The sequence below is a fragment of the Chenopodium quinoa genome, unplaced genomic scaffold (genome assembly GCF_001683475.1).
Source record: "Chenopodium quinoa cultivar QQ74 unplaced genomic scaffold, ASM168347v1, whole genome shotgun sequence".
NCBI classification, from domain to species: Eukaryota; Viridiplantae; Streptophyta; class Magnoliopsida; order Caryophyllales; family Amaranthaceae; genus Chenopodium; species Chenopodium quinoa.
The window spans coordinates 6,676,218-6,700,702 of record NW_018744633.1 but is presented as its reverse complement, the minus strand read 5'-3'; the positions used below and the strand labels follow the sequence as shown (position 1 = coordinate 6,700,702).

At 34.7% G+C, this 24,485-nt stretch overlaps 3 protein-coding genes and 1 pseudogene across 4 annotated transcripts; 2 read left to right on the top strand and 2 right to left on the bottom strand.

Annotated features, from left to right (window-relative positions):
• Nucleotides 1-425: 425 nt before the first annotated feature.
• On the bottom strand, nt 426-872 carry LOC110701481 (uncharacterized mitochondrial protein AtMg00820-like). The gene has a single exon (XM_021879129.1). The coding sequence runs from the start codon at nt 870-872 to the stop codon at nt 426-428; it is 447 nt and encodes a 148-aa protein (XP_021734821.1).
• Nucleotides 873-4,885: 4,013 nt separating this feature from the next.
• On the bottom strand, nt 4,886-5,314 carry LOC110701480. Its single transcript, XM_021879127.1, has one exon. The coding sequence runs from the start codon at nt 5,312-5,314 to the stop codon at nt 4,886-4,888; it is 429 nt and encodes a 142-aa protein (XP_021734819.1).
• A 106-nt stretch (nt 5,315-5,420) lies between these two features.
• Nucleotides 5,421-8,893, top strand: LOC110701479 (annotated as a pseudogene).
• A 4,797-nt stretch (nt 8,894-13,690) lies between these two features.
• Nucleotides 13,691-24,248, top strand: LOC110701361. 2 transcript variants are annotated; one of them, XM_021879011.1, is made up of 12 exons: nt 13,691-13,881; nt 14,295-15,651; nt 16,209-16,216; nt 17,586-17,758; nt 18,419-18,479; nt 18,565-18,663; nt 19,965-20,059; nt 21,240-21,353; nt 21,949-22,016; nt 23,045-23,155; nt 23,408-23,642; nt 23,907-24,248. In XM_021879011.1, the coding sequence occupies exons 2-12, from the start codon at nt 14,348-14,350 to the stop codon at nt 24,015-24,017; spliced, it is 2,379 nt and encodes a 792-aa protein (XP_021734703.1). In that variant the 5' UTR covers nt 13,691-13,881; nt 14,295-14,347; the 3' UTR covers nt 24,018-24,248. The 2 variants fall into 2 exon arrangements, with proteins under 2 accessions (XP_021734703.1, XP_021734702.1); XM_021879010.1 differs by having other exon boundaries at nt 14,247-15,651.
• Nucleotides 24,249-24,485: the final 237 nt, after the last annotated feature.

Here is a 24,485-nt window from a genome sequence, read left to right as displayed (position 1 = left end):
TTTCGCCATTCCTGCTTTTTCCAAAATTTCCTGCGCATGCTTCTTTTGAGATAAAAATAAACCATTTTTACCTCTAGTAACAGCAATACCCAAAAAATAACTCAGGGGACCCAAATCTTTCATAGTAAATTCAGAGCTGAGCCTAGAGATAATATGTCGTCGGAGAGAATCCGAGGAAGCAGTAAGCACAATATCATCAACATATAGAAGGAGATAAGCAGTATCATTACCATGGCGATAGATGAACAATGAGGTATCAGATTTGCTATTAGCAAAACCAATTGTAGCCACAAAATCTGCAAAACGTTTGTACCATGCTCGGGGTGCCTGTTTCAGACTATAAAGTGACTTTTCCAATAAACATACATGATCAGGTTTGGCAGGATCCTTGAATCCTATAGGTTGATACATGTAAACTGTTTCATTCAAATGACCATGTAAGAAAGCTTTTTCACATCCAATTGATGAATTTTCCAAGACTTAGCCAAAGCAATGCTAAGTACCACCCTAATAGTTGTCGGTTTAACAACCGGACTAAAAGTCTCATCACAATCAATTCCTTCCCGTTGAGTTTTACCATCACCAACAAGACGAGCCTTATGTCTTTCAAAAGACCCATCAGACTTGGTCTTATGTCGAAAAATCCACAAAGACCGAATTATGTTCATATTCGGCGGTCGGGGAACCAATTTCCAAGTACCATTGTCAATAAGAGCATCATATTCTTCCCGCATAGCAATTTTCCAATTATGATCACGAAGGGCATGAATCGGGTTCTTTGGAATAAGTGATATGGAGGTAGAGGTGTGATGGGATTGATCTCGGTATTTGGGATTGGGCTTGACAATGCCATGTTTACTACGAGTAACCATGGGATGGGAAAGAGGAGGAGAGGAAGGAGGAGAAGAGTGAGGAGAGGAGTGGGGAGGGGAGTTAGAAGGCTGCCCATGGTGCTGGGCAGGAGCTGCGGGCGCAAGGAACAACCCGCGGCTTGGCAGTAGCTGCTGGGCAGTAGCTGCGGGCGCGGGAACAACCCGCGGCCTGGCAGTAGCTGCGGGCGCGGGATTGTGAAGCTGCGGGGCTGCATTGCTTGGCAGAATGCTTCGCAGGCAGTCCGCGGCTGAGGAGTGTGTGCCATGGCTCGGCTGCGGAGTAGACTGGGAAGGGGAAGAGCGTGCACTAGCAGCTCGGTCGGCACCCACGGTGGCGCCCGCTGGTGACCCGACGGGGATAGCAGAATACGGCGAAGCCACAGGCTGTTGGGCGCTCGTAGGGGCGGACTGAGGAGCTTGGTGCGTGCTAACATCATGAAAATGTTGAAGCAACGGATGAGGTTCTAAACCATCACTTAAGAAATCATAGGTGTGTGGTTTGGGAGTATGAATTTTAGAAAATGGAAAAACCGATTCATCAAACCAAACATTTCTTGAAATAATTATTTTCCGACTCGAAATATCGTAACACTTATAACCTCTATGATTGCTTGGATACCCAAGAAAGACACAAGGAGTAGAGCGAGGTTGAAGTTTGTTAATTTGAGTAGAAGAGAAAAGAGGATAACAAAGACAACCCAACACTCTAAGATGAGAATAGGCGGGGTGTTTCTGATACAATATTTGAGTTGGAGACTTATAATCAAGAATTTTAGTTGGTAAGATGTTATGTAAATAGGTAGCCATTTCTAAAGCGTGATGCCAAAAAGAGGGAGGCATAGAAGCATGACATAGAAGAGTGCGAACAATATTATTAATAGTCTTAATTTTACGTCCGGATTTGCCATTTTGAGGGGAAGAATATGGACAAGATAATCGAAAAAACCATTCCATGTTGGTGACCAAATTTAATAAAGGGATCATTTTTAAACTCGGTTCCATTATCACATTGGAAAGCTTTTATTTCCCGTTCAAATTGAGTACGAATATAGGTTCTAATTCGAAGAAACAAGTTAAAAACTTGAGACTTTGATGCAATTGGAAAGGTCCACAAGAAATTTGTGTAATCATCAAGAAAGAGAACATAGTATTTGTGCCCAAGAGAACTAGATACGGGAGAAGTCCATAAATCACTATGAACAATGTCAAAGGGCATAGTAGTATAAGATTGAGAATCATAAAAGGGTAACTTTATTAATTTTCCCATAGGACAAGAGTGACAAACATCAATATGAGCCTTATTACATTTAATCAATTTACTACTACGCAAAGAACCTATAATTGCATTTCCTAGATGGCCTAAACAGGAATGCCACACACTTGGAGAGATAACTGCAAAAGCGGATGGAAAGGAATAAGAAAGGACTTGACGATCCGAGAAGAAAGGGTAAAGATCGCCACTGCTATCACATCTCACTATTTTGCTCCTCGTCTGCAAATCCTTCACAGAAAACCCAAAAGGATCAAACTCAATGGAAACACTGTTGTCAGTAGTGAATTTTCGAACTGAAATAAGATTTTTGATTAGCTTTGGGACATGAAGGACATTTTTGAGTTGGAGTGTGTTTTGATTAAGAGATTCGTGACCATAACCTTAAATTGGAATTTTTCTACCATCACCAACAAGAATAGAATTATGAGCGCTATTATTTAATTGAAGATACGAAGACAATTTACCTTGGGAATTTGTCATGTGAGACGTAGCACCCGTGTCCATGTAGTAATTCGGATCGGAAAGATTCATAGTATGCATAGCTTGCTCAATGTTGGTTGGCATATAACCCGAGGCTTGAGACGAATCATTCACAAAATATGCTTGAGGTGGTCTCGGTCCTTGCACACCGGACTGAGATGACATAGGTCGAGGGGTTGCCCACTGTTGTGGCCCTTGACCTTGAGAGGGATACGGGCATGGAGGCATCGTCCAAGGTGTTGCTGGCTGCCAATAGGCCCAAGGGGGGGGGGGGACGCCCACCCTGCCTGCTGCTGCTTGTGAGGCGTCGGTGCTCCACGCGAGGGCTTCTGCTGCTGTTGCGTGGAGCCACCACACTGCTGCTGTCCGGCACCACCCTTCCCCTTGGTGGTGCCGCCTTTACCCTTATTTTTCCGGCCACCAGAACGCTGTTGATTTCCCCCACGAGAGTGAGAATTGTGAGAGTGATCATGTTGATGTTGCGGTGCCGAGGGAGAAGCTTGCGAAATAAGAGCCTCATCATGTGACTCGTGAGACAATTCCGTAGCATTCCCCTGTTCCTCCAATTCTAGCATAGAACGGAGAGTGTCAAAAGAGGGCAAAGGGTTGAGATGTCGAACGGATGTGCGAAAAGGTTTATACTCCCCCGAGAGACCTTTTAAGAGTTGCAAAGCCATTCGATTGTCGGAGACTGGATCTCCTACATTCTTCAAACCATCAGCCAGAGACTTGAGTTGAGAGCAATATGGACGGATGATGGGCGTTATAACGGTCGTACATTCCACACTCAATCAAACACATTTATTAACAAACACCTTACAAACCAAGCATAATGACAAGTAAGAGTTCGGTCCACAAGGAACGGGATATGGTTGCCAAAGATCTTTACACTTAAGCTAATTCGAAGTCAATTGGTGAATTGGGGTTAGTCAAGAAGACAAACAAACTATGGTTCTAAATCAATGAATTAAAGATACTAGGGAATGGGATCCACTCAACCAAGGCAATTAGGCAAACGGGGAGTAAAGTAGACAAGATATAGCAAGGACTATATGTAAAATCAACCTCATGCAATTAGAAAACAACTCACACTACTAAACTTAGATTCCTCATTAGTTTAGCAATAGTGGTACATAATCAAATTACAATAAGTAATGACATACTTAATTTACACTTCCATGTCAAATTAGGCATATCATACTATCAAGCTCCTAAGTCAAGGGTAGCTAAACCTATCATGGGGAACTAACAAGTAATCTCAATAATCAATTTAATTGCAATACAAACATTAATGCTTCTCCCACATTTGCATAGTTAACCCAAAAGGTCGAGCTTCACCCAACCCCTAGCAAGAAGACTACTCACAACTCATGTTTATCAACATGCAATCAAGAATTAGGGTTCTAAATACTTCAATAATTGGGGAAAAGTGGTTAACAATTGAAATAACTATCATCCAATAACAAATTACCAAGAACTAAGAAGATTTAAATAACATGCAAATACCAAATAAAATCTGAAATTAAGTGAAAAAGGGTTGGAGAAATTACTAATTGAAGCTTCAAATGTTGAATACAAATTGCCGAACTTTGAGAGTAATTCTTGAATTTCACTAATACAATGATTTGATTTGATGAAAACTAGGCTAAATTAATCCTAAGGAATGTTTCAAACTAAGAGAGGTTTCTGAAAACTAGGCTACTGTACTCTCTCCCTAAATGAGCTAAAAGTGGAAGTATTTATACTCCCCGAAACACATAGGGAAAACCGTCAAAAGAAAACGGATTCCCAGCGAGGAGCACCCGCTCCTTTTGGCTGCACGCCCTCTCCAGAATGCTTCAATGAAGGATCAGATTTGAAAGTGTCAGGGAGGAGCGCCCGCTCCCCTGTTCCAGCAGCATGGGTAGATTCAACTTCAAAGGGAGTAGCGCCCGCTCCTGGTGAGGAGCACGCCCGCTCCTAACAGCACCTGAACTTGGGCAGAATGTAGCTAGAGTCGAGGAGCGCCCGCTCCATGAGAGGTGCACGCCCGCTCCCCTGGAGAGCCCTCTCCAATCTTCAATCCTCTTGTCTTAAACACGATTCATGCACCGAAAGCCTGCCCAATTGAGTCCATAGACCTGCAAAACATGGACAAACACAAACCAAGAGGGGGAAAGCCGAGACAAAACATTTTCATTCAAAATTGGGTTAGAAAGAGGGGAAATGATCGCAAAATCGGGTTTAACTTTACACAATAAGTGGTCAAATAAACCACTTATCAATGGACACCCTCAAATTGTTCCAACCGAGTGTTTGTGAATTGGGCATCAAGTTGCAAAGCCCTAGCCGACTTGTTATTCCTGAAAAAAATTTCCAATCGATTCCACGCATCAACCGCTTTATCATCCGAATCAATGATGGAATTGAGAAGATCAAGAGAAATTGTGCTATAAATCCATCCACGCACAATATCATCAAGGCGTTGCCAGAGGTCCATGTTAACTTGAGGTGGTTCCTTACCGTCGGCCTGGGTAACTGGTTTAGCAGGGGGTTTAATATGATCGAGGACCAAATTTGCGCGGCAATGCAATTGAAACACAGTAGACCAGGTATTATACTGCTTGCCATCATAATCAAGAACTATGGGTATACACGCCTTGATATTGGTAACGACAGTAGCAGGGTGAATCTTAGAGGATTCGACCATTGATAAGGAAGAAGAGGAGAAGAGAAGAGATGAGCGGAAGAGAATTAGGTCGGATCGTAACCTAAACTCGTGATACCATGAGAGAATATGAGAGATGAGAGAATATATGTCGTGCCTTCTCATTAATCAAAGATTAGTATATATACAAGATTAGGCGTCTAGATTAAGCTACGCTAAACTAGGAAAGATATACACTAAATATATGCACGATAATTACAAAAGATTATTTCCATAATCTATAATCTAACAGGTCTCTAATGGTTTTATAAGCATACAATTTCCTTTCATAACCTGTATTTTCTTGTTGTTAGATGTTGTTCCCTTGTCAAATTCTGAGTATGCACCATATACAGCATGCTCTATTCCATTTTCATGCGGGCAATTCCAAAATGTCGGGTATCCATTTTGGGGGGATAATAGGCCCAACTTATGTGGAGTCCCAGAATTCAAGGTCATATGTGGTAATGATTCTGAAGTTTACATGAACGTATTTCAAAACAACATCATGAAGTTACAAGTGCTTAGCATCAACCAATCTTCCCACACCATCGCTTTTTCCCTAAGCAACTTGTTCAACAGCTGTTATTTGCAAAATACAAGCTATGTATCACTTCTTTCCACGGCGATGAAGCCAATCCTAGACGTGGATGATAGAAATATAAGTCTAATCTATGGTTGCAATAATAGTTGTAACTCTAGATATTACTCGACGACTTTTTCTTTCTCCAACGGTGATGGTACCAGTTGTACAGCTTATTACTTTGGTAACCCATCAATTGGGTGTGAGGTTCCTAGTTCTTGCCCGAGAACTGGTGGTGATACTGCTTATCACTTTCATAATTATTTATCAGGCATAATTAGATCATGTTCGTGCAAGAGTAATGTTACTATTCCGATAAGTAAGAGAGGGCTAGATGAGCTCAGCAGCAGAAATGTTTCACTTGTTAATGACTTAAAGAGGTGGTCAAATGTTAGGGTGGAGTACAATGTGAACTTCACTGCCTGTTCTAACTTCTAAGTGTGAGAAGTCTGGCGGCAGATGTGGATCATCAGGGTCTTTAGCAGAGAATCAGTTCGTTTGTCATTGCGCGGATGGGCCTCATCCATTAGTATGTTCTGAATCAGGTGCTAATTCATTACTTTTTAATTTGCTTTTTAATTTTGGAATAGCAAAAAAGCCTTATCTTTATTACAACAGATCACATTGACAAATAATAATACCATGTTTAGTTATTGGAGATAACTCAATAGAAAGGTAAAATTGTTGATTATTTGGTAAATATATATATCTGGTTCATCTACATTTCCTTTTAAAATCATCTGATAAAAGAAGTGAAAGTCTAAAATAGACTTTTAAATTACAATAGTATTCCTCTACATTGTAATAGACTATCAAGTTGTATTAGACTGTAAATCTGGTTTGTATATTCTAATGAATAAGTGGAAAATTTAAGATGAAAGGTTGGAAATTTTATTTGATTGATAATGGCAAAAGGAGGTTACAAATGATAGGTTGTTGAATCTATGAACACACCCATGTGTGAGTGAAGGTGTTGTCCCACATTGAAAGAGAGTAAAACTGAAAAGGAGTATTAGGATGCGAATTCCATATTGAAGGAAAGAATTAAAGTGCACACTTATAGTGGATGTGGCCCAAGCTCGTTTATCATAGGTCCATAGTTTTAGGCTATTATTCTCTTTGATAGGTTGCTTGGTGATTTTTTTTTTTTTTTACTTGCAGTATTATTAAGGATTCAAAAAAGAAATCAATCAATATATAAAAAATGTACAATTTATATTTATAGACGGACCAAAAAAAACTAGCATCACTCAAGGATTAATGCTTAAGCACAGACTAATGTCTACAAGTTTTCTTTGTGCAGGTGGACGACGAAATTTAATGTTAGGACTTAGGATCAGGTATTGTACATACAATTCTCTTTGTACCATTATGAATTCCGTAGAAAGTGTTTGTAAGAAAGGGAACGAGGGATTCAAAATTGAGGAAACTTCAATATGATTATTGTTCTACAGGTGCAGCTGCTTCACTAGTAGGGACAATGATGTTGGTTGCTTTGATCATTTGTCTATATAAAAGACGAAAAACCAGTAAATTTTCATTACTATGGAGTAGGCGAACGATAGGGGATCAAAATGTAGCAGCCTTTTTACAAAGTTATGGATCTCTCGCGCAAAAAGGATACACATATGCAGACATAAAGAAAATAACCAATTCCTTCAAAGATAAACTTTGTGAAGGAGGTTATGGAAGTGTTTACAAAGGAAGACTACACAATGGTCGTTTCGTGGCAGTGAAGAAATTGAAGGTTTTAAAGGGTGATGGAAAAGATTTCATCAATGAGGTATTAAGCATTAGCATGACTAATCATGTCAATGTCGTGACTCTTTTAGGATTTTGTTTCGAAGGATACAAAAGAGCTCTTGTGTTTGAGTTCTTGCCTAATGGATCACTTGAAAAGTTTATATATGGTAAAGAGATTAGACAGCCATTGCAATGGGAAACTATGTTCAACATTGCAATTGGAATTGCTCGGGGATTAGACTATCTACATAGAGGTTGTAACACACGAATATTGCACTTTGACATTAAGCCTCATAATATTCGGCTTGATGATGAATTTCATCCAAAGATTTCTGACTTTGGCCTTGCTCGATTATGTCCACCAAAGAAAAGTTTGATATCAATGTCAGAAGCAAGAGGGACAATTGGGTACATTGCTCCCGAAGTTTTTTGTAGAAATCTTGGTGGCGCTTCCCATAAATCAGATGTTTATAGCTACGGGATGATGCTCATAGACCTAGTTTGTGGCAGGAAAGTTCCAACTAATGAAGTTCAGCATGACAATAGTGAATTGTACTTTCCCGAATGGATATACAGTCGATTTGAGCCTGTGCAGGAAGCTGCAGTTGATGGGATTGAAGATAATGACATTAACGAGTTAGAGAGAAAAATGATTTTGGTTGGCTTATGGTGCATACAAACATATCCTTCAAACAGACCGCCAATGAATAGAGTTGTAGAGATGTTGGAAGGGCCACTTGAGTCACTACAAATGCCGCCCAAGCCACATTCATCTTCCCCTGCAAGCAGGGCTGGCTAAGGGCCTGTGCAAACAGACCCTTAGCACAGGACCCCGAAATTTAAAGGGCCCATTTATGCCGCGCAAAATTAACTCTTATTCTCACGTAAAAGAGGGAAAGCAGCTTATCTTCCTCCTTTATTCTATCCTTCATTTTCTCCCAATTATCTAGATTCTTGTACCGTAGTATCTCAAAAATTGCTCCCCAAATCCCTTTAGTTTCCTATATTCTTCAATCTTCTTTCCTAATTTCCCATTTAATTTATTGTTTTACTCCTAAATTTTCAATTTCCAAATTAAACGTTTGTCTTCTATCACAGATGATTTCTCAAATCTTGAATTGCTTTTAATGGAGAAATTAATTTTGTGTTTTGTACAATGAAATCCCTTAATGTTCATTAATCAACGATTGAACTTTTCACCCCCTATAAATATAATTTCAATCTCCTATCTTCTTCAATAACAAATGTTATTATACCCCGTCAATAAAAAAAAAAAAAAAAATTAAAAAAAAAAAACTAATGTTATTATCAAACTCAAATTACTTTTTGCCAAGTGAATTGCTCATAGTCAGCCATGGAAATGCTAAAGTGAGTTACAACAATTAGAGTTGCAAGTTGTTAAATCCTTTTTGCAATTTCAACTATTAGTTTAACTAGATAAGCCTCGTGCCATGCGCGACATAAAAAATTTTTTTGAACTAAATATTTATTTTACATATGTCACTTGTATGAGATAAATTATAAAAACATAACCATTAATTGCAATGCTATTTAGATCTAACTAATTTTTAAAAAGAGTATAAATTTAAGTAAATTATACAATACGAATTACTCTTTAACCAGGAGTAATTATATTTTGAAGCCAAATAGTAACTCAAATTCATCATAATATAATATATGGAATATAATATAATACTAGATTAGGTCCCGTGCCATGCACGGTAATTTTAAATAATTATTATTGAATGAAAATAACATTTAATTATAAAAAAAAAAAAAAAAAAACATACATTTGCTAACAAAAACAAAAAAAAATAATATAATGAATTTGTCTAAAATAATATGATGAATTTATTAAGAAATATCCCATCAGCCTGATACGTATTTTAATATACACATTTGACAATACCCGGTCTATAATATTTGTATATTTAACCAACATATTAGTATCATTTTTTTTATTTTTTTTTTATTTTTTGCTTATTAACCAAATGAATTTCTTAAAGCTATGTACTATGTATTTAACCCGTAAATATATTTCTATTTTAATTTTTTTTAGAAAGTAAATTGATGTTGTAAAAAAATAGTACATTACACTCAATATGTCACATGTTAAGAATCCTTTTTTTTTCCTAAAACTTATACTCTGTAGTTGTTAATATTTTTGTGGAAGGATTTATCAAATATTTTATTTTAAGTAATTTTTAATATTCTAGTCACTTTCTTGAAGCTTCTAAATATACATCATTATTTTATAAAGATATAAATGCAATTATTGAAGTACATGACACTATAATTGGCAAAATTATGTTGAAGCTAAGTTTGATTTTTTTTCCCCCTTTACATAAGTTTATATAGTTGTCAAGAATACATGAAATCTTTTATTTATGTATAAGTTTATAATAATTTATTTTATTTAAGATTTATTTTTTAAATAGGTTTTTTTTTATAAAAAAAAAATTTTAAAAAAAACTAAGGGACACACCAGAAAATTACACGTGTCATTGCTGGTGTATCTTTTAGTATATAGTTATTGATAATAACTAGATTAGGCTCGTGCGATGCACTATTTTAACAATAATTTACGATTTTAACTATATTTGTGTGTAATATGTATGTAGTAGAAATAATTTAAGAAAAATCTAATAAATTGATAAATTAATAAAGAATAGACACCCTAATTCATATACGAAGTAATATGTATACAATATACGGAGTATGAGAAAAAGATATTGTTTATAAGAAAATGAAATAGTCCGACCTTCTTTTAATTTATAAAATCTATTAGAAAAATATTTAGCATTTTCAAATTTTTATTTTTCCTCAAAAAAATATATTTATGTTGAAAAATAATAATAATGTCATTATTAGTTTTAGTGGGAAATTTTTTTATAATAAGTTGAAATGTGGAAAGTAATGACATCAAAGGTAATTACTTTAGTTATATTTATAGATTTATAGATTGTTTTTTTTTTAAAAAAAAAAAAGTATTGTAATAATTTAAGGTAAGAAAATTAAAAAAAAAATATTAAAATATGATGTCAGCAATGTATTTAGGCGGGAAATATTTCAACCACAATTTGACATGTGTACAATTTGAAAAGTGATGATGTCAGCGGTTGTTGTTTTAGTTTATTTATAGATAGATTGCATGATTTGTTGTTTTTTTGGCGAATTGTTTGTTTAATTATTTACACTATTGCAGTTTTTTTTTTTAGAAAATTATGCCTCCCAAAATAAAGTATGTGTTTAGTTATGATAAACTTATGAGAAAGAAGAAAAACGGAAGAGCTAACTCAATCTCAAAGAAGAACTCTGTTCAAATAGTTTTAGTAATTTAGATTGTATTGGGATATTAATCATATTATTTACAATTTAAATAAAGTAGTTGAGTTTTTGGGTTTTGTTTAAAACAGTTAATTATTTCATCTATGATAATATATTGAGATAATTTCTTAGAAAAAAATAATATTACCTTTGACATTTTTTTTAATCTCTCTTAAATAATACTCTAAAATTGTAGATTTAAAGAAATTGAGGTAGTACTTCATTATAAGGGCCCAATTTATGAGTTTAGAACAGGGGCCCTAAAATGATTAGGACGGCCCTGCCTGCAAGATGTGTGTTTGATGCCTCGCTAATGAGCATCACATAAGTTTTGTTTTTGCTTATGTTCCTTATGTCATATTAAGGCTGTCTACCACCATTTGATCGAACAAATATGATAGAGAAGCTGGAGTACAACTAGGCGCATAGTTCCTACGGAGTATGGTCATGTTTGATAATTAACTTTTTAATGGCTTTTTGGTTAGTTTTTGGCTTTTGGCTTTTTTAGGTGGTCAAATAGCCAAAAAATGTGCTTGGTAATTGGCTTTTTAGTCAGCAAAAAAGCTGGCTTTTAAGCCAAAATGAAAAAGCTGCTTTGAGTAGCTTTTTTGTTGGCTTTTGGCTTGTTGGCCCACAAATTATCTAATAAACAGCCAACAACCAACAATTAATTTACCAAACACTTCTATAAACAGCCAATTCCAAAAGCCATTATAAACAACCAAACATTCCAGCTAGTCAAACAAGTCAAGTGAACCAGCCAACAGCCATTTGCCAAACAAGGCCTATATGTTTGCTAAACATATAGAGGGCAAAATTGTAAATTTGATAAGTTTTTGGAAAAAGTTGAATCTACAATGGTACATTATAATGTACCATTATGCATATATAATGTACTATTAAAATATAAAATGTTTGAATAATACTTTTGTGTAATATTGTGCATGCAGTGGTACTGTTTACCATCATATACATTGAATATTTTCCCCTAAAATATTTACCACCTATCATCTAATATACATGTAATGGTACATTTTTCATCCTATATGTTTGATAAACCCATAGGAGCTATGCACTAAGGGTTAATCGAGAAGCTGGGAATTGGGAGCGATGGATAAAGTACAGTTGCCTTTTCATTCATGTTGTTTGATGCTAAGTCTTGAAGTCAACTGAATGTGTTTTTGCTACTCAAGTTAAAGATTCCCAAGCCTATTCTTACTTTATACTGTATCATAATCTTCATAAACCCACATGGGTGAAGTGAAATGTCACTTGTACAGTTGTACCCATTTGATTTAAAATCCTATATGAACTAGTGAACTATTGATCATTTGCAGGCTTGGGCGTTTTTTTTGTCCAACGGGCTTTATGTATCAATCTCGAACCCTTTTATGCTGGCTTGATACTTTGTCCAGGCCCGCTTATTAAACGGGTTGGGCTTGCCTCTGCGAGCTAACGGGTTTTTTTTGTTTTTTATAAAACTAATTAACCTTTTTATTATTTATCGGTGCTAAAATTATTTTAGTATTTTTTGTTCACAAATAGTAATAGAAATTAAATAGAAGGTTCAAAGGTTGAAATTATGACATATGTTATAAATATAGGAAAAAAAAACTTATTTAATAAGTGTTAATGATAAAATATAAAAATAAAATAAATAATTAAAACTAATAAAAACTTATAGTTCAATATAGTCTCTTTGTATTTATTTTCTAAAATACACAATATATGTCATAATTAACAAACTAAATAAAATTATTATTACCAACGGACCGGGTTGGCTAGCCCACGATACATATTTTCTTGTCCATGCATACCCGTCCATTTATATTAACGGGCCGGGCCTAGCCCGCCCAAATATCCATTTTTTTCATAAAAGTTGTCCAAGTGCGCCCTTTTTGCAGGCCGGGATGGGCGGACTTAACGTGTCGTCCCGCCCATGAACAACTCTAGAACTACCTACTCCCACAATTAGCTTACTCCGTATTGGTCATTTCACATAATCAATCAATTATTTACCAATATAATTAGCTAATAAAATAAGTTAGTCAAATCAATAAGCTACATCTTTCAGTTAATCACCAAACACGACCGTTCAAAAATTTTGTGGAATGATGTTTTCTCTAGCTAAAAAAACTATATATATTTTGCAAACTTTTCAGCTTTTGAAAATAGAAAAAATGTCGGAAAAGTAATAGATAAATCATACTCTGTAACATACATCGCATGAAATATCACATTCAAAGGATATATTCGGTACCAATTGAAAACATTAGCTCTTTTATTTATTTTTCTAAAGTAATGTTAAATTAACATTAAGTTTGGTAAGATGACATAAAGAAATTTTATTACATTTGATAAGAATTGAACTCAAAATCTCAAACCTTTCGTATCAATTTTAAAACTTTTTACGTCTTCTATTTAAGAAGTTAGCCTATTCAATTATAAGTTTTTTTACATAGTCAAATTTTGGTTCTATTAACATTAATCTTTCTTCTTCTTTTTTTTTTTTTCTTTGCCACCAAGGCTAGTTAGCTGATGTAAGTCATTGAACTCATTTAGCTGATGTAAGTCATTGAACTCATGTAACTATGTAAGAGCAGTTAGACCCTTAGACACATGCTAAGCTTGGCTCAGAAGGGCTATTTTTGGCATAAAATATTGTTAATATAATAATAATCCTGCTTAATTACAATTAAATTTTTTTATAAAAAATCCTTGCAAACCAAGTAATATTAGGATTAGCAAACATTTAGCACCATTTAATCATCTCTCCTCTTCATAAATTAATCAAACATTTTTTTTCTTCGCTCATAAAATTTCGTTGTACGTCGTAGTAAGAGAAAAACCGCATTTTCTCTCAACTAGAGCAATAATTTTTTCACTTTCAATCCAATCTAGGGTTTCTTCCTTTCAGGTATAATTTAATTTCTATCCAATTCATCACAATTTACTTATTTTTAATTTTTTAGCATTGGGTTACTTTACATTTTCCCTAAATTTGCAATCTTACAAGTTAATGTTTTTAAAGTATGAAACTTTGATTGATTTTCTGCTCATTATGTAAAAATATGCTGTTTTTGGATTTCATTTCAGGTATAATTTACCCAATTCATCGCAATTTGCTTGTTTTTGTAAATTTTCAGCATTTGGGTTACTTTACAATTTTTTGTAAATTTGAAATCTTAAGGCTTTGTTACAATTTAAATTCATAAAGTTTAGAACTTGATTGAATTTCTGTTCTTAATGTTAAAATTTGCTGTTGTTGGATTTCATTTTCAGTTGGAATTTGGTTGTTATTACATTTGGGGAGTATTGTGTTGTTTGTAGGGTGAGTGAAGGGGGATAATTGGAGGGGGTTAAATTAGCAAAAGCAGAAGTAAATGAGTGGTGCTCCGAAAAGAGGGGCGCATGAGGAAGGCGTTCATTCGTCGTCTTCCTCGATGCGGCCAGGTTTTGCTGGTGAGGAGGAGGAGAATTCTGGTTTTCCAAGGGTTAATTATGGGGCAGTTCAAGAGTCTACTAGACCAGGATTGTTACCTCGTCCAGAATTTCGTGATGGGGAAAGACGATCCCCTTTGCATTCGGTGTATAAAATGCCCTTGTCGTCTATAAATGCTGATTCTGCACATGCTACTCATCCTATTGCTGGTCCTGAGATTAGGACAGAAGTAAGGGATTCAAAGGAGATTAGAGAAAGCAAGGGCGGGGAGGGTAATAGAGATGTGAAAGTTGAATCTAGAGAGGTGCATCATCAGGCTGTCAAAGCTGAGAAGGAGAGTAGGGTGGATGAGAGTAAAGAAGGGAAACATGAGAGGGACATTCGTAATGATTTGAAGAGTGAGGTGAAAGTGGATAAGGATGTTTATGGAGGGTCCGGGAGTCATACTAATTGGAAAGAGCAATACAGAGGGAAAAAACATTCTGATGTTCCAGGCGGTGGTGGAATGCCAAACTTTTGGATGAATGCTACTCAAATGCGCCCCAAATTTGACCCTGCCAGGGATGCTGCTGTGGCATTTCGTGAAATAAGTGAAGCCGTGGGAGAGAATAGAGTTGACCTTAAAAGCGACGATAAATTCAAGGAAAAGGAGAGAAAGCGTAAGGAAGGGAAGCACCATGATTGGCCTGAAAGTGACAAAGATAAGAGTGATCACAAGAGTAATGTGCAAGCAGCTGGTACTACTAGTAATAATGTTTTCAAGGAAGTAATTAGAGAAGAAAGGGAATCTGAGCAGTGGGGGAGGGAGAGAAAAGAAGGTTTAAAAGAGAAGGAAAGACCAAAGGAAAAAGAAAAGGAACATGTTGACAGAGAAGGTCGGATTGGCGGGGAGAAAGAAAATCATCAGAATGAGAAAGAGATCGCAGAGAAAACATCTGTTCAGGAGAACTTTCCTGTGGAACAGAAGAAACCAACTGAATCTTGGAGAAATATGGAAAGAGAAGCTAAAGAGAGGAGGAAAGAGAGAGATGCTGATTTAGAGGCAGAAAGGCCCGAGAAGCGCACTAGGGTCTATGACAAAGAGTCTGAAGAAGGGGGTGCTGATGTTGATGGAGCTGCAGACAGAGAAAAAGACACCTTTAGTTACGGGGTGCAGCAGCGGAAGAGGATGCTTCGTCCAAGAGGTAGTCCCCAAGTTGCTAATCGTGATGGACGTTTCAAGTCTCGCGGTCAAGATGGAGAGGGGTAAGTCCTATCCTCTATTTCTAGACACTTTTACTTAGCTTAGGCTTTTAATTGCTTCATTGGTGTGCTATTCTGGTCCTTGATCTAGATGTTGTGTGAATGATGTTTTGAGTTATGGCTTAGGGCAGTTCTTATATATGTTTGTATTGGTGTAATTCATTTGGTTCTAAAATGCATGTATACCACTAAAATATAAAAAATTGACGCTATGTATCTGCTAAGTAGTCAGGCCATTTACACTTAAGAATATTCTGAAATACTACATGTAGGTTTAAGTGTTTAACATAGATTGTTCTGAAATGTAGGTTTAATATAGATTGTTCTGAAATATTACATATAGGTTTAACATAGATTGTTCTGAAATATATTACATGTAGGTTTAACATTGATGGTTTTTGAAAATCCCATTATAAATATGAATATGATTGTCTTTTATTTTTGAGGTATTGACCTACCAACTTTGTAAACATCTATGTCCATGCTGAATGTTGCTTTTCAGACACTTACATTGCATTGTCTAAGACATTGCTAACCCTCCTTTTCTGCTTTCTTTGCAGGTCTCAAGGTATGCCTGATATGTTGCCATTAAAATTCACTAAAATGGACTTTCTGTTCACCGTGAAAGTCATTTTGGCATAAGCCATGACATGTTGCTTGGTGCTCTCTTTTCCCATTGTATTTTGCTGCTTATCTTTCTAGTAAAAATTGACTTAATATGTGAACTTCTTCAGTTGGTGGGTATATGGTGGGGTTTTACTGAGTAAACTTTGGGTATATATATGCCCTTTTTAGGTCTTCCATGGACATTTTTATAATAGCCTAAAGGATGAACTATTTTTTCAATATTGTACTGTCATCATTACTTTGCCGCTGATGGTTTTTCTCTATTATATAAGCCAAGGGGTAATAAGTGGTGTTTGTGAAATTTCTAAAATTGCTCCTATCAATTTGATATGAATGTGAAGTATTATTTCTTTCGAAGGAAAAATCTTAAAATTATATATACAATACAATTTGAAAGATCCCAAATTTCTACATATTTATTGTACAAAATTGATATTTACGGAATTTTGTAATCTTATATACATTATAATTTTAAAGTTTCTATGTAGCATTCTATATTGTTCGTAAATAAAAATAATAAAATGATTTATTCAACATAATCTTATAATCAACGTACCATGTTCCAAAATATTTTCTGTAGAATGTAAAAATTGGCTATAAAGTCAATGACAATCATGAACTTAGTTTTGTCATCTATGTTATACTCCATTCTCTCTAAAGAAATAATAAACTTCAGATTAGAGGAATTAGGTTTATGTGATAACAATTGTTGAACTATGATAATAAAATTTTCATCATGTTTATATGTATATATTCTGATATTATTGGCTTACACATTACACCATATAGATTTATAAGTAAAATTAATGTGAGGATTATATTGTTAGTTGTTTCACCTACTTTTTAATATAATTCGCACGTATCGTGTGTATATAGAGCTTATTATATATGTTGCAAGTTTTATAGTGCAATGCAGTCAATGGTTTCATTTAAAGGGGTTAGATTATGTCTTTGATTGTATCTTCTTTTGGCCTTCTTGAGTTATTGTACTCATCCAACTGTTTCAAATTCTGTGACCCCCCACTCCTCTCTCTTTCAAAAGTAATAATTATGTAAATATTGAGTACCCTGTCTTTTCTAATTTTTAAATTTTTAACAGTATAGTCTGATACATGCTTTACTTTGTTTGGCCAATCTTCACTGAACATTAGTTAGGGATTCATACTATGTAATGACACTCATTCGTATCTCACTCCCTATCACGGATAATTACATATTCATCTAGTTCAAAATAATTACATTTGGATTAATGGAGATGTAGGTAGCATTTGGTCTGCAATATATATAGCCACTGAACATTTTTTCCACAGGTAAAACTGAGGTATCTACTGTTTATAAAGTTGGTGAATGCATGCAAGAATTGACAAAATTATGGAGGGAATACGAATCATCCCAGGCTGATAAAAGCAGCGATAATTTATCTAATGGTCCTACTTTAGAAATCAGGATACCGGCTGAGCATGTAACTGCTACAAACCGTCAAGTAAGTTAGTTCCTGATGATTGTTGTGTCTATTTCAGAATTACCAGGATCTAATTTCTGTTTTTTCTTTAATAATTATACCAGTGAGTCTACCATAAATAGTTGAATTGATATAACTTGCAGTTAGGTATTTTGAGATCTTTTTAGCTTTTGTACTTGCTTCTAGAGTAGTTTCCCAAACATTGTCCATATGCAATGTTAGTTGTCAAGGCTGACGAGCTTTGCTTGTTAGTAAAACAACAATTCACATATAACGGCTCTGTGATGGAAATGTTGGTAACAGAAAAGCGTTCCTCTTCTTCTGATTCTTAAAATCACTGTTCCATTTATTACTTCATTATTTAAGTTTGTTAATTAATTGATTGGTAAGTCGTAATTTTCTTAAATGAAACTGCTGGATCAGTTGGCATATTTGGTTAGCAACAGTCCTGATGATGTTTTTGGAGTGTTCTGTGATTATAGCGAGGTTGTTTGAGTGTGGAATGATTTGTTTCTCCCCTCAGTGATATCCTATTTATCTAGGATCGAGTTTTAAAGATTGTGAATTTTTTGTATTTTAGTCTATACTCTGTATGCTATGGGGTTTTTTTGTAAAAAATTTTTTTGCTTTATTGGAAACCCAATGTTATTTTCAGTGATATTTGATATGTTTACTGAACAGGTTAGAGGTGGACAGCTTTGGGGAACAGATATATACACTGATGATTCAGATCTTGTTGCTGGTAGGTAATTTGATAATATTTATTGAGCTGAAAGAAGGATCAACATGTTGAAGAAACACGTAACGTGAAAACATTGTCTTTTCAGTTCTCATGCATACAGGCTATTGCCGGCCAACAGCATCTCCTCCTCCAGCAGCTATTCAAGAGTTACGTGCAACAATACGTATTCTACCTCCGCAAGATAGTAAGTCGAAAGATTCAAAACTTCAAATTTTGTTAAACTAGAGTGTATCCGTGTATATACGTAACATGTATATTTAGAAATCTCATTAACTGACTCTGTAATTATATTATAGATTTTCACAATATGACTATTTATATTTGATTTGAAGCAGTTTCTCATTTGTTTGGTACTTTGGTATATGCATACAACAATGTTTTTTCATATTTTAGTTTGTGTTTGTAAATTGTATGCTTAATTTTCTGTGTGGATGATTTTTGGTAAAAAGTTTTATTATAGTGAGATAGGTTAAATACTGACATGGTGTTTAGGAGAGCTCTGTCTTGACTTTATAGTTCTATTGAAATTCTATTTTTAATGTGGAAATGTTTAAAATGTGATATGGAGATTACTTCTATAGCCTTTGCCAGTTGCCTCTAGCTTTCTCCCTAATGCATCAGCATATATTTTGCTTAAAGTGGTGCTATCATCTCCTCATTGTGGAATTGTTGGTTAACGTGAAGGGTGTCAGCGTGTCACACATAGATGGGTGCAGGATATTTTTTTTCCCCCTCAAATGTTATTTCAGCTAAAAAACGTGAGCAATGTGAAGTGAAGTATCTTCCCTCAGAATACATGTTTGAAAGTTTGACCTTTAGTTGGCAAATGTCTGGCAGATAGACGTTTCCTTAAATTATGCTGCCGGTTTTGAGTTGCAACTCACATTGTATCATCTCTTCTTTTACCCTGCCTTCCCCCCTTTTTCTTATATATTCACCTTTTTCTTTCATCTCTAAATCAATTTCATTTCCTTCCTTCCATATTCTTTCCATAAAAAAACAATCCTTTCTTTTTCTTGCTTTACATAGAAAAAGATATGCAATTTTTGTTGAAAGATTAACCCACCAAATCTCATCTTGTCTCTTTCTATTGTTTTGATGACAAATATGTCACATTGAATTATGAGTTTGGTATTTGGTTCTGATCATCTGCTCTGATACGTTTTCATCTGGATTTAAAGGACATTATATATTAATTAAATAGAAGGTCTATGGTTGCTTCTGTTTCTGTCCATAAGGGTCTACAGTTTTGTTCTTTGCTAGTTTTTGCACAATGCTTTGTTTGTGTTATGTGAGCTGCATTGGCGATCTATTTCCTCTTTTTCTGCTTGTTAAATTATAGACACCCTTATTCTGTTCAGCTGTCTATATTTGTTCCCCATTTGCTATGTTTGATATTTTTTTTCCTAGTAAGAAACACTTATATGCATGCATCCTGCCTTTTGCTGTTACTGCATCTAACAAGTGAACTTGGACTGCCTGAAGGTTATGTTTCTACTCTGAGAAACAACGTCCGATCTCGTGCATGGGGAGCAGCAATCGGCTGTAGTTTTCGTGTTGAACGTTGCTGCATTATGAAGGTGCGCTATTTGGTGCTATCCCTCTTGTTTCTCCTTCTCTTAGTCAAGATTTTTCACACTTACACTCTTTGTTTCCTTGGGGACTTTCATGTTTCTCCATTTTCAGAATGATCTTAAACTAGATGTGCTTTTCTTTTTTTTTTTTTTTTTTTTTTTTGGGGGGTGGGGGGTGGGTGGGGAGAGGTATTTAATGTGGCTCACAATAACAATTTACTCCCTCCGTGTTTTAATAAGTGTTACACTTGACTGGCACATAGTTTTAGGCAATTTAATTAACTTAAATAAAATAAGAGGTAAGTGGGGTAATTGGAGTATTAAAAATTATAAAAGAAAGATAGTGGGGTTAATAATTTATTGAAATGTAATGAATGTGAGAGGAAAGAAATAATAAAAAAAATGTAGTAGTGGGTTTGGGTTGGGACCATTGAATGAGTAATATATAATATTAAAATGTAGATTTTTGCCAAAAAAAAGGACATGTAAAACTTAGTAAAAACACAGCCGCATTTGGTGAATAACACTTATTAAAACACGGATGGAGTATAGATATTAACTGAGGAAATATTCTTTGGTTCTTCTTGTATCTGCGAAATAATGAATACGAAGCATAAAAATTAGGTAGTAAAATTAATCAAATTCTGGATTAAATATAGGAGATTGAAAATGGACTATATTTATTGGGATATATATGGTATATAGTTGTTGATAGCCTAATTCAATGAATGAATTCTTTACAAAAGATTGCCGTTTTAGTACTCTGTATAATCTTAATGAGAAATGAATTCTATTTATTTGCAAAATTATCAATTCAAGTTAAATATCTCGACAAATGAAGCTAGTTGATTGCTTTACTAATCAGAAGATTTTTCAAGCAAGATTAAATGTATTATGCAAAGTTGTGTACTTTGACCAATTCTGTCCTCACTAGAAATGAAGCTAAGTAGTATGATGTTAGCATTTGGGGGGGAGCAATGGCAAGGATTTGAACTAGTTAGGAAAGGTATTTGATATAAAATGGTTGAAATCCTGTGAGGAGGAATTAAATCATAGGGGATTAAGTATTATAAGGACCAGATCCCATCATGCTTGCAGTAGATAAGATCTTGGTCTCAGAATAGCAGCGTGATTCATCAATTCTAATTGATTTGATGGTTTTTTTACTTTCTTTGTTTTATTTCAGAAAGGAGGTGGATCCATTGATCTTGAACCTTGCCTCACGCATACATCTACAATTGAGCCTACCTTGGCTCCAGTTGCTGTGGAGCGCTCAATGACAACTAGAGCTGCAGCCTCGGTAACTTTTTTTGTTTTCTCTATGGAATTTGCAGCATTTAACTTATATATAGGCTGTTTAAGCAACGAAGTTCCCCAACCATACATTGGTCAACTATTATTGTTGGGAAATCTTTTTAATGTTGAACTATACAGGAAAGTTAATTGAAGAAGACTGTATAAAAGTAATACTGTGAAATGTTTCGCTGTTTTATATGGTAAAGTATGGAGAAGTATATAATTACACATTTTTTTCATTGATTAGTTTGCAAAAGACAAAAATAAGTGAATATGTATGTATATATTAGTGTTATTGTTTTTTTTATATTTTTTTTTCTCTCTCTCTTAATTTTCCTCAAATTTATCATCAAAAAGAGAACTATGGACAAATTGGTAAACCTTAATTGTATGGTGTTCTTAGCTTTCTATCTTGTCCATGGTTTTCTTTCCAAGGCATCAAACTCTGTAAAATTTAATACTCTATTGTTTCCTTCTATTTTGCTGATTTTTTTTTAAAAAAAAAAAATGATGCTGAAAAAATTTGATGAATGTAGAAATCTTTCTGTCTCTGTTTATCTTGTTGAATAATGATAATTTTGTTTTATTTTATTTTCCAGAATGCATTACGACAGCAAAGATTTGTACGAGAAGTCACAATACAGTATAATCTCTGCAATGAACCTTGGTACACCATCTTACTTGTTAATACGGAAGTTTTAACTTTTAACATAATACATTACTCTCATATATGCTTGTGTAAGTGTATTAGTGTGTATTTCATTGCATGTTCCTATTATACTTGATTGACACAGTGAGGTTACAGATATAAAGACTTTACATGTGTTGTTCAATGCTCTCTTTCCCGTATCAGTGTCTTAATTTCTACTAAATACATTATACATCTACAATTACCCTTATATAGGTTTCAACACAGTTTGAGATTTGTATAGTTAAATTTACTGTCATTTTTATAGCATTAAATTTCCAGCACACCATTTGACATACAGTTTCTATCTTAATTTGTGTGTTTTCAGCAATCAAGCCTACTTGTATTTATATAGGATGTAGAGAGTACTTATGATGCTTGATATGTTTTACCAGGCACTTTTGACAAAATTCATTTTGTTCCTTGGTAATTTTAAGTTTCAATTGTCTGCCATTGCATGCTCCTTTAGTTGGGAATTCAAGTAATCAAGTGAATTTTAAGGGGGGAAAGTTATCCTTGTGTATAAAATATATAAATATAAACTCCTTTTAGGAAGGTTTTGATGCACATCCTTTTACCCTAATTAGATGAAGTGATAATAAAACTTTCTGTAAGTCATACGTAACAAATTTGCAAATAAACAAATGAGGTTTTTTAGAAACAAAGCAGTATTAACTGAAATACCTTCATAATAGACTTGATTACTGTTAATCTCTATGGTATTTCAGGAATATAGATATACTCTTATTTTATACTGTCTCTAAATTGATTGTTTTCATGATTACTTGTTTTTTTAAATGCAACTCATTATTGCATTGTTACTGGTTGTGGTATTAGGCTACTAGCCTCATAGTATGTTAATCTAAAAGTGGAGCTTATCTGCTTTCATATCCCTCTCACACAGTAAATACTCTGGTTTTGGAATGTTTAAAAATTGTTCATATTATGTGATGTCTTTTTTTTTTTTTTTTTTTTTTTTGTCTTTTTCTTTTCTTTTCTATTTTCAGGATAAAATATAGTATTAGTATTGTAGCTGATAAGGGATTGAAGAAGCCCTTGTACACATCAGCTCGTCTGAAGAAGGGAGAAGTTCTCTATTTAGAAACTCATTTTTGCAGGTAATATGTTGTCAATGCTAGTTCTTCAATGAGCATTCTTATTTCCTATTGCAGTTTTTGGATGATTTTTAACAGCAATGTTGTACTCATAATTGGCATAGTCCCCAAATACTTGTACTTCTTTGTTTGCCAGCTTGTTTCATTTGGCTAACTATTTCTGACATGCAGTGGGTGAAAGAATGGCCCCTCTCCTTATTACGCCTGTTACCAACAATTTTTGCATTTTTATGACACATTGTTCGTCATATGTAGGTATGAGCTGTGCTTCACCGGCGAGAAGATTGTTAAAGTCCCATCTGTCTCACAAGCACATGAGGCGGAGTCAGATAAGTCCCAGAACCATGTTCATACTGCAAATGGCGAAAGAAGTAGTGCAGAAGGTGATAACATGGTAGTAGACATGTTCCGGTGGTCTAAGTGTAAGAAGCCTCTTCCGCAGAAGTTTATGCGATCAATTGGGATCCCTCTGCCTCTTGAACATGTGGAGGTATTGCAAAAAAAACGATGCTTATTTCAATTGCATGATGAAATCTTTTTCTTGTCCTCAAATGGTGTCTTTTACTCCATGTATGTAACTTATTTTTGTTGTGAATTAAACTTGGGCAACTCTTACTTTAACTGAACTGAATTTACAGAATTGTATGATGAACTTACCTGAACATTTTTAAAGTCGAACTTATTTAGATTGACTACGAAGTGAATATAAGGTGAAAGGATCATAGCCTCATTTGCTTCATTTTTGCTTTGACAGGTTTTGGAGGAGAATCTCGATTGGGAAGATGTGCAGTGGTCTCAAACCGGTGTTTGGGTCTCCGGAAAAGAATACCCGCTTGCAAGGGTGCATTTTTTATCTCCAAATTAAGCCTAAGCCTTTGTCTATGTTAATCATATTACCTGTTGTAAGTCGATCTTGAATTGATATAGCCAACATGGATAGGATAGGCGATAGGGGTTGTAACTTGTAATATAGGTTAAAGTTTATGTAATGGGGAACTCTGAATTTCGAGTTTCTTGTTAATTATTAAGGCATCATTTGGTGTATTTTCAGACCTTGGCACCTTACCATTATATTAATAAATTGCATTGGAAAACATTTCTCCTTGTTATGGTCAGGTTCTTTTCACCTTAAAAATTAAGTACTGTACTTCATAATGTATAATTTTAATTGGTTAAATGAGAGTTAAAGTACGGTAGTTAAAAAATTAGTATTATTCAAGAAGTCTGAAGTCAATCAAATTCAAAGTATTAAAGTGAAATGGTAAAGACATTATGGTTAGGAATAACAGGATCTAGTTTACTAGAGATTGTGTTTTGTAGCAGTGAAACTTGA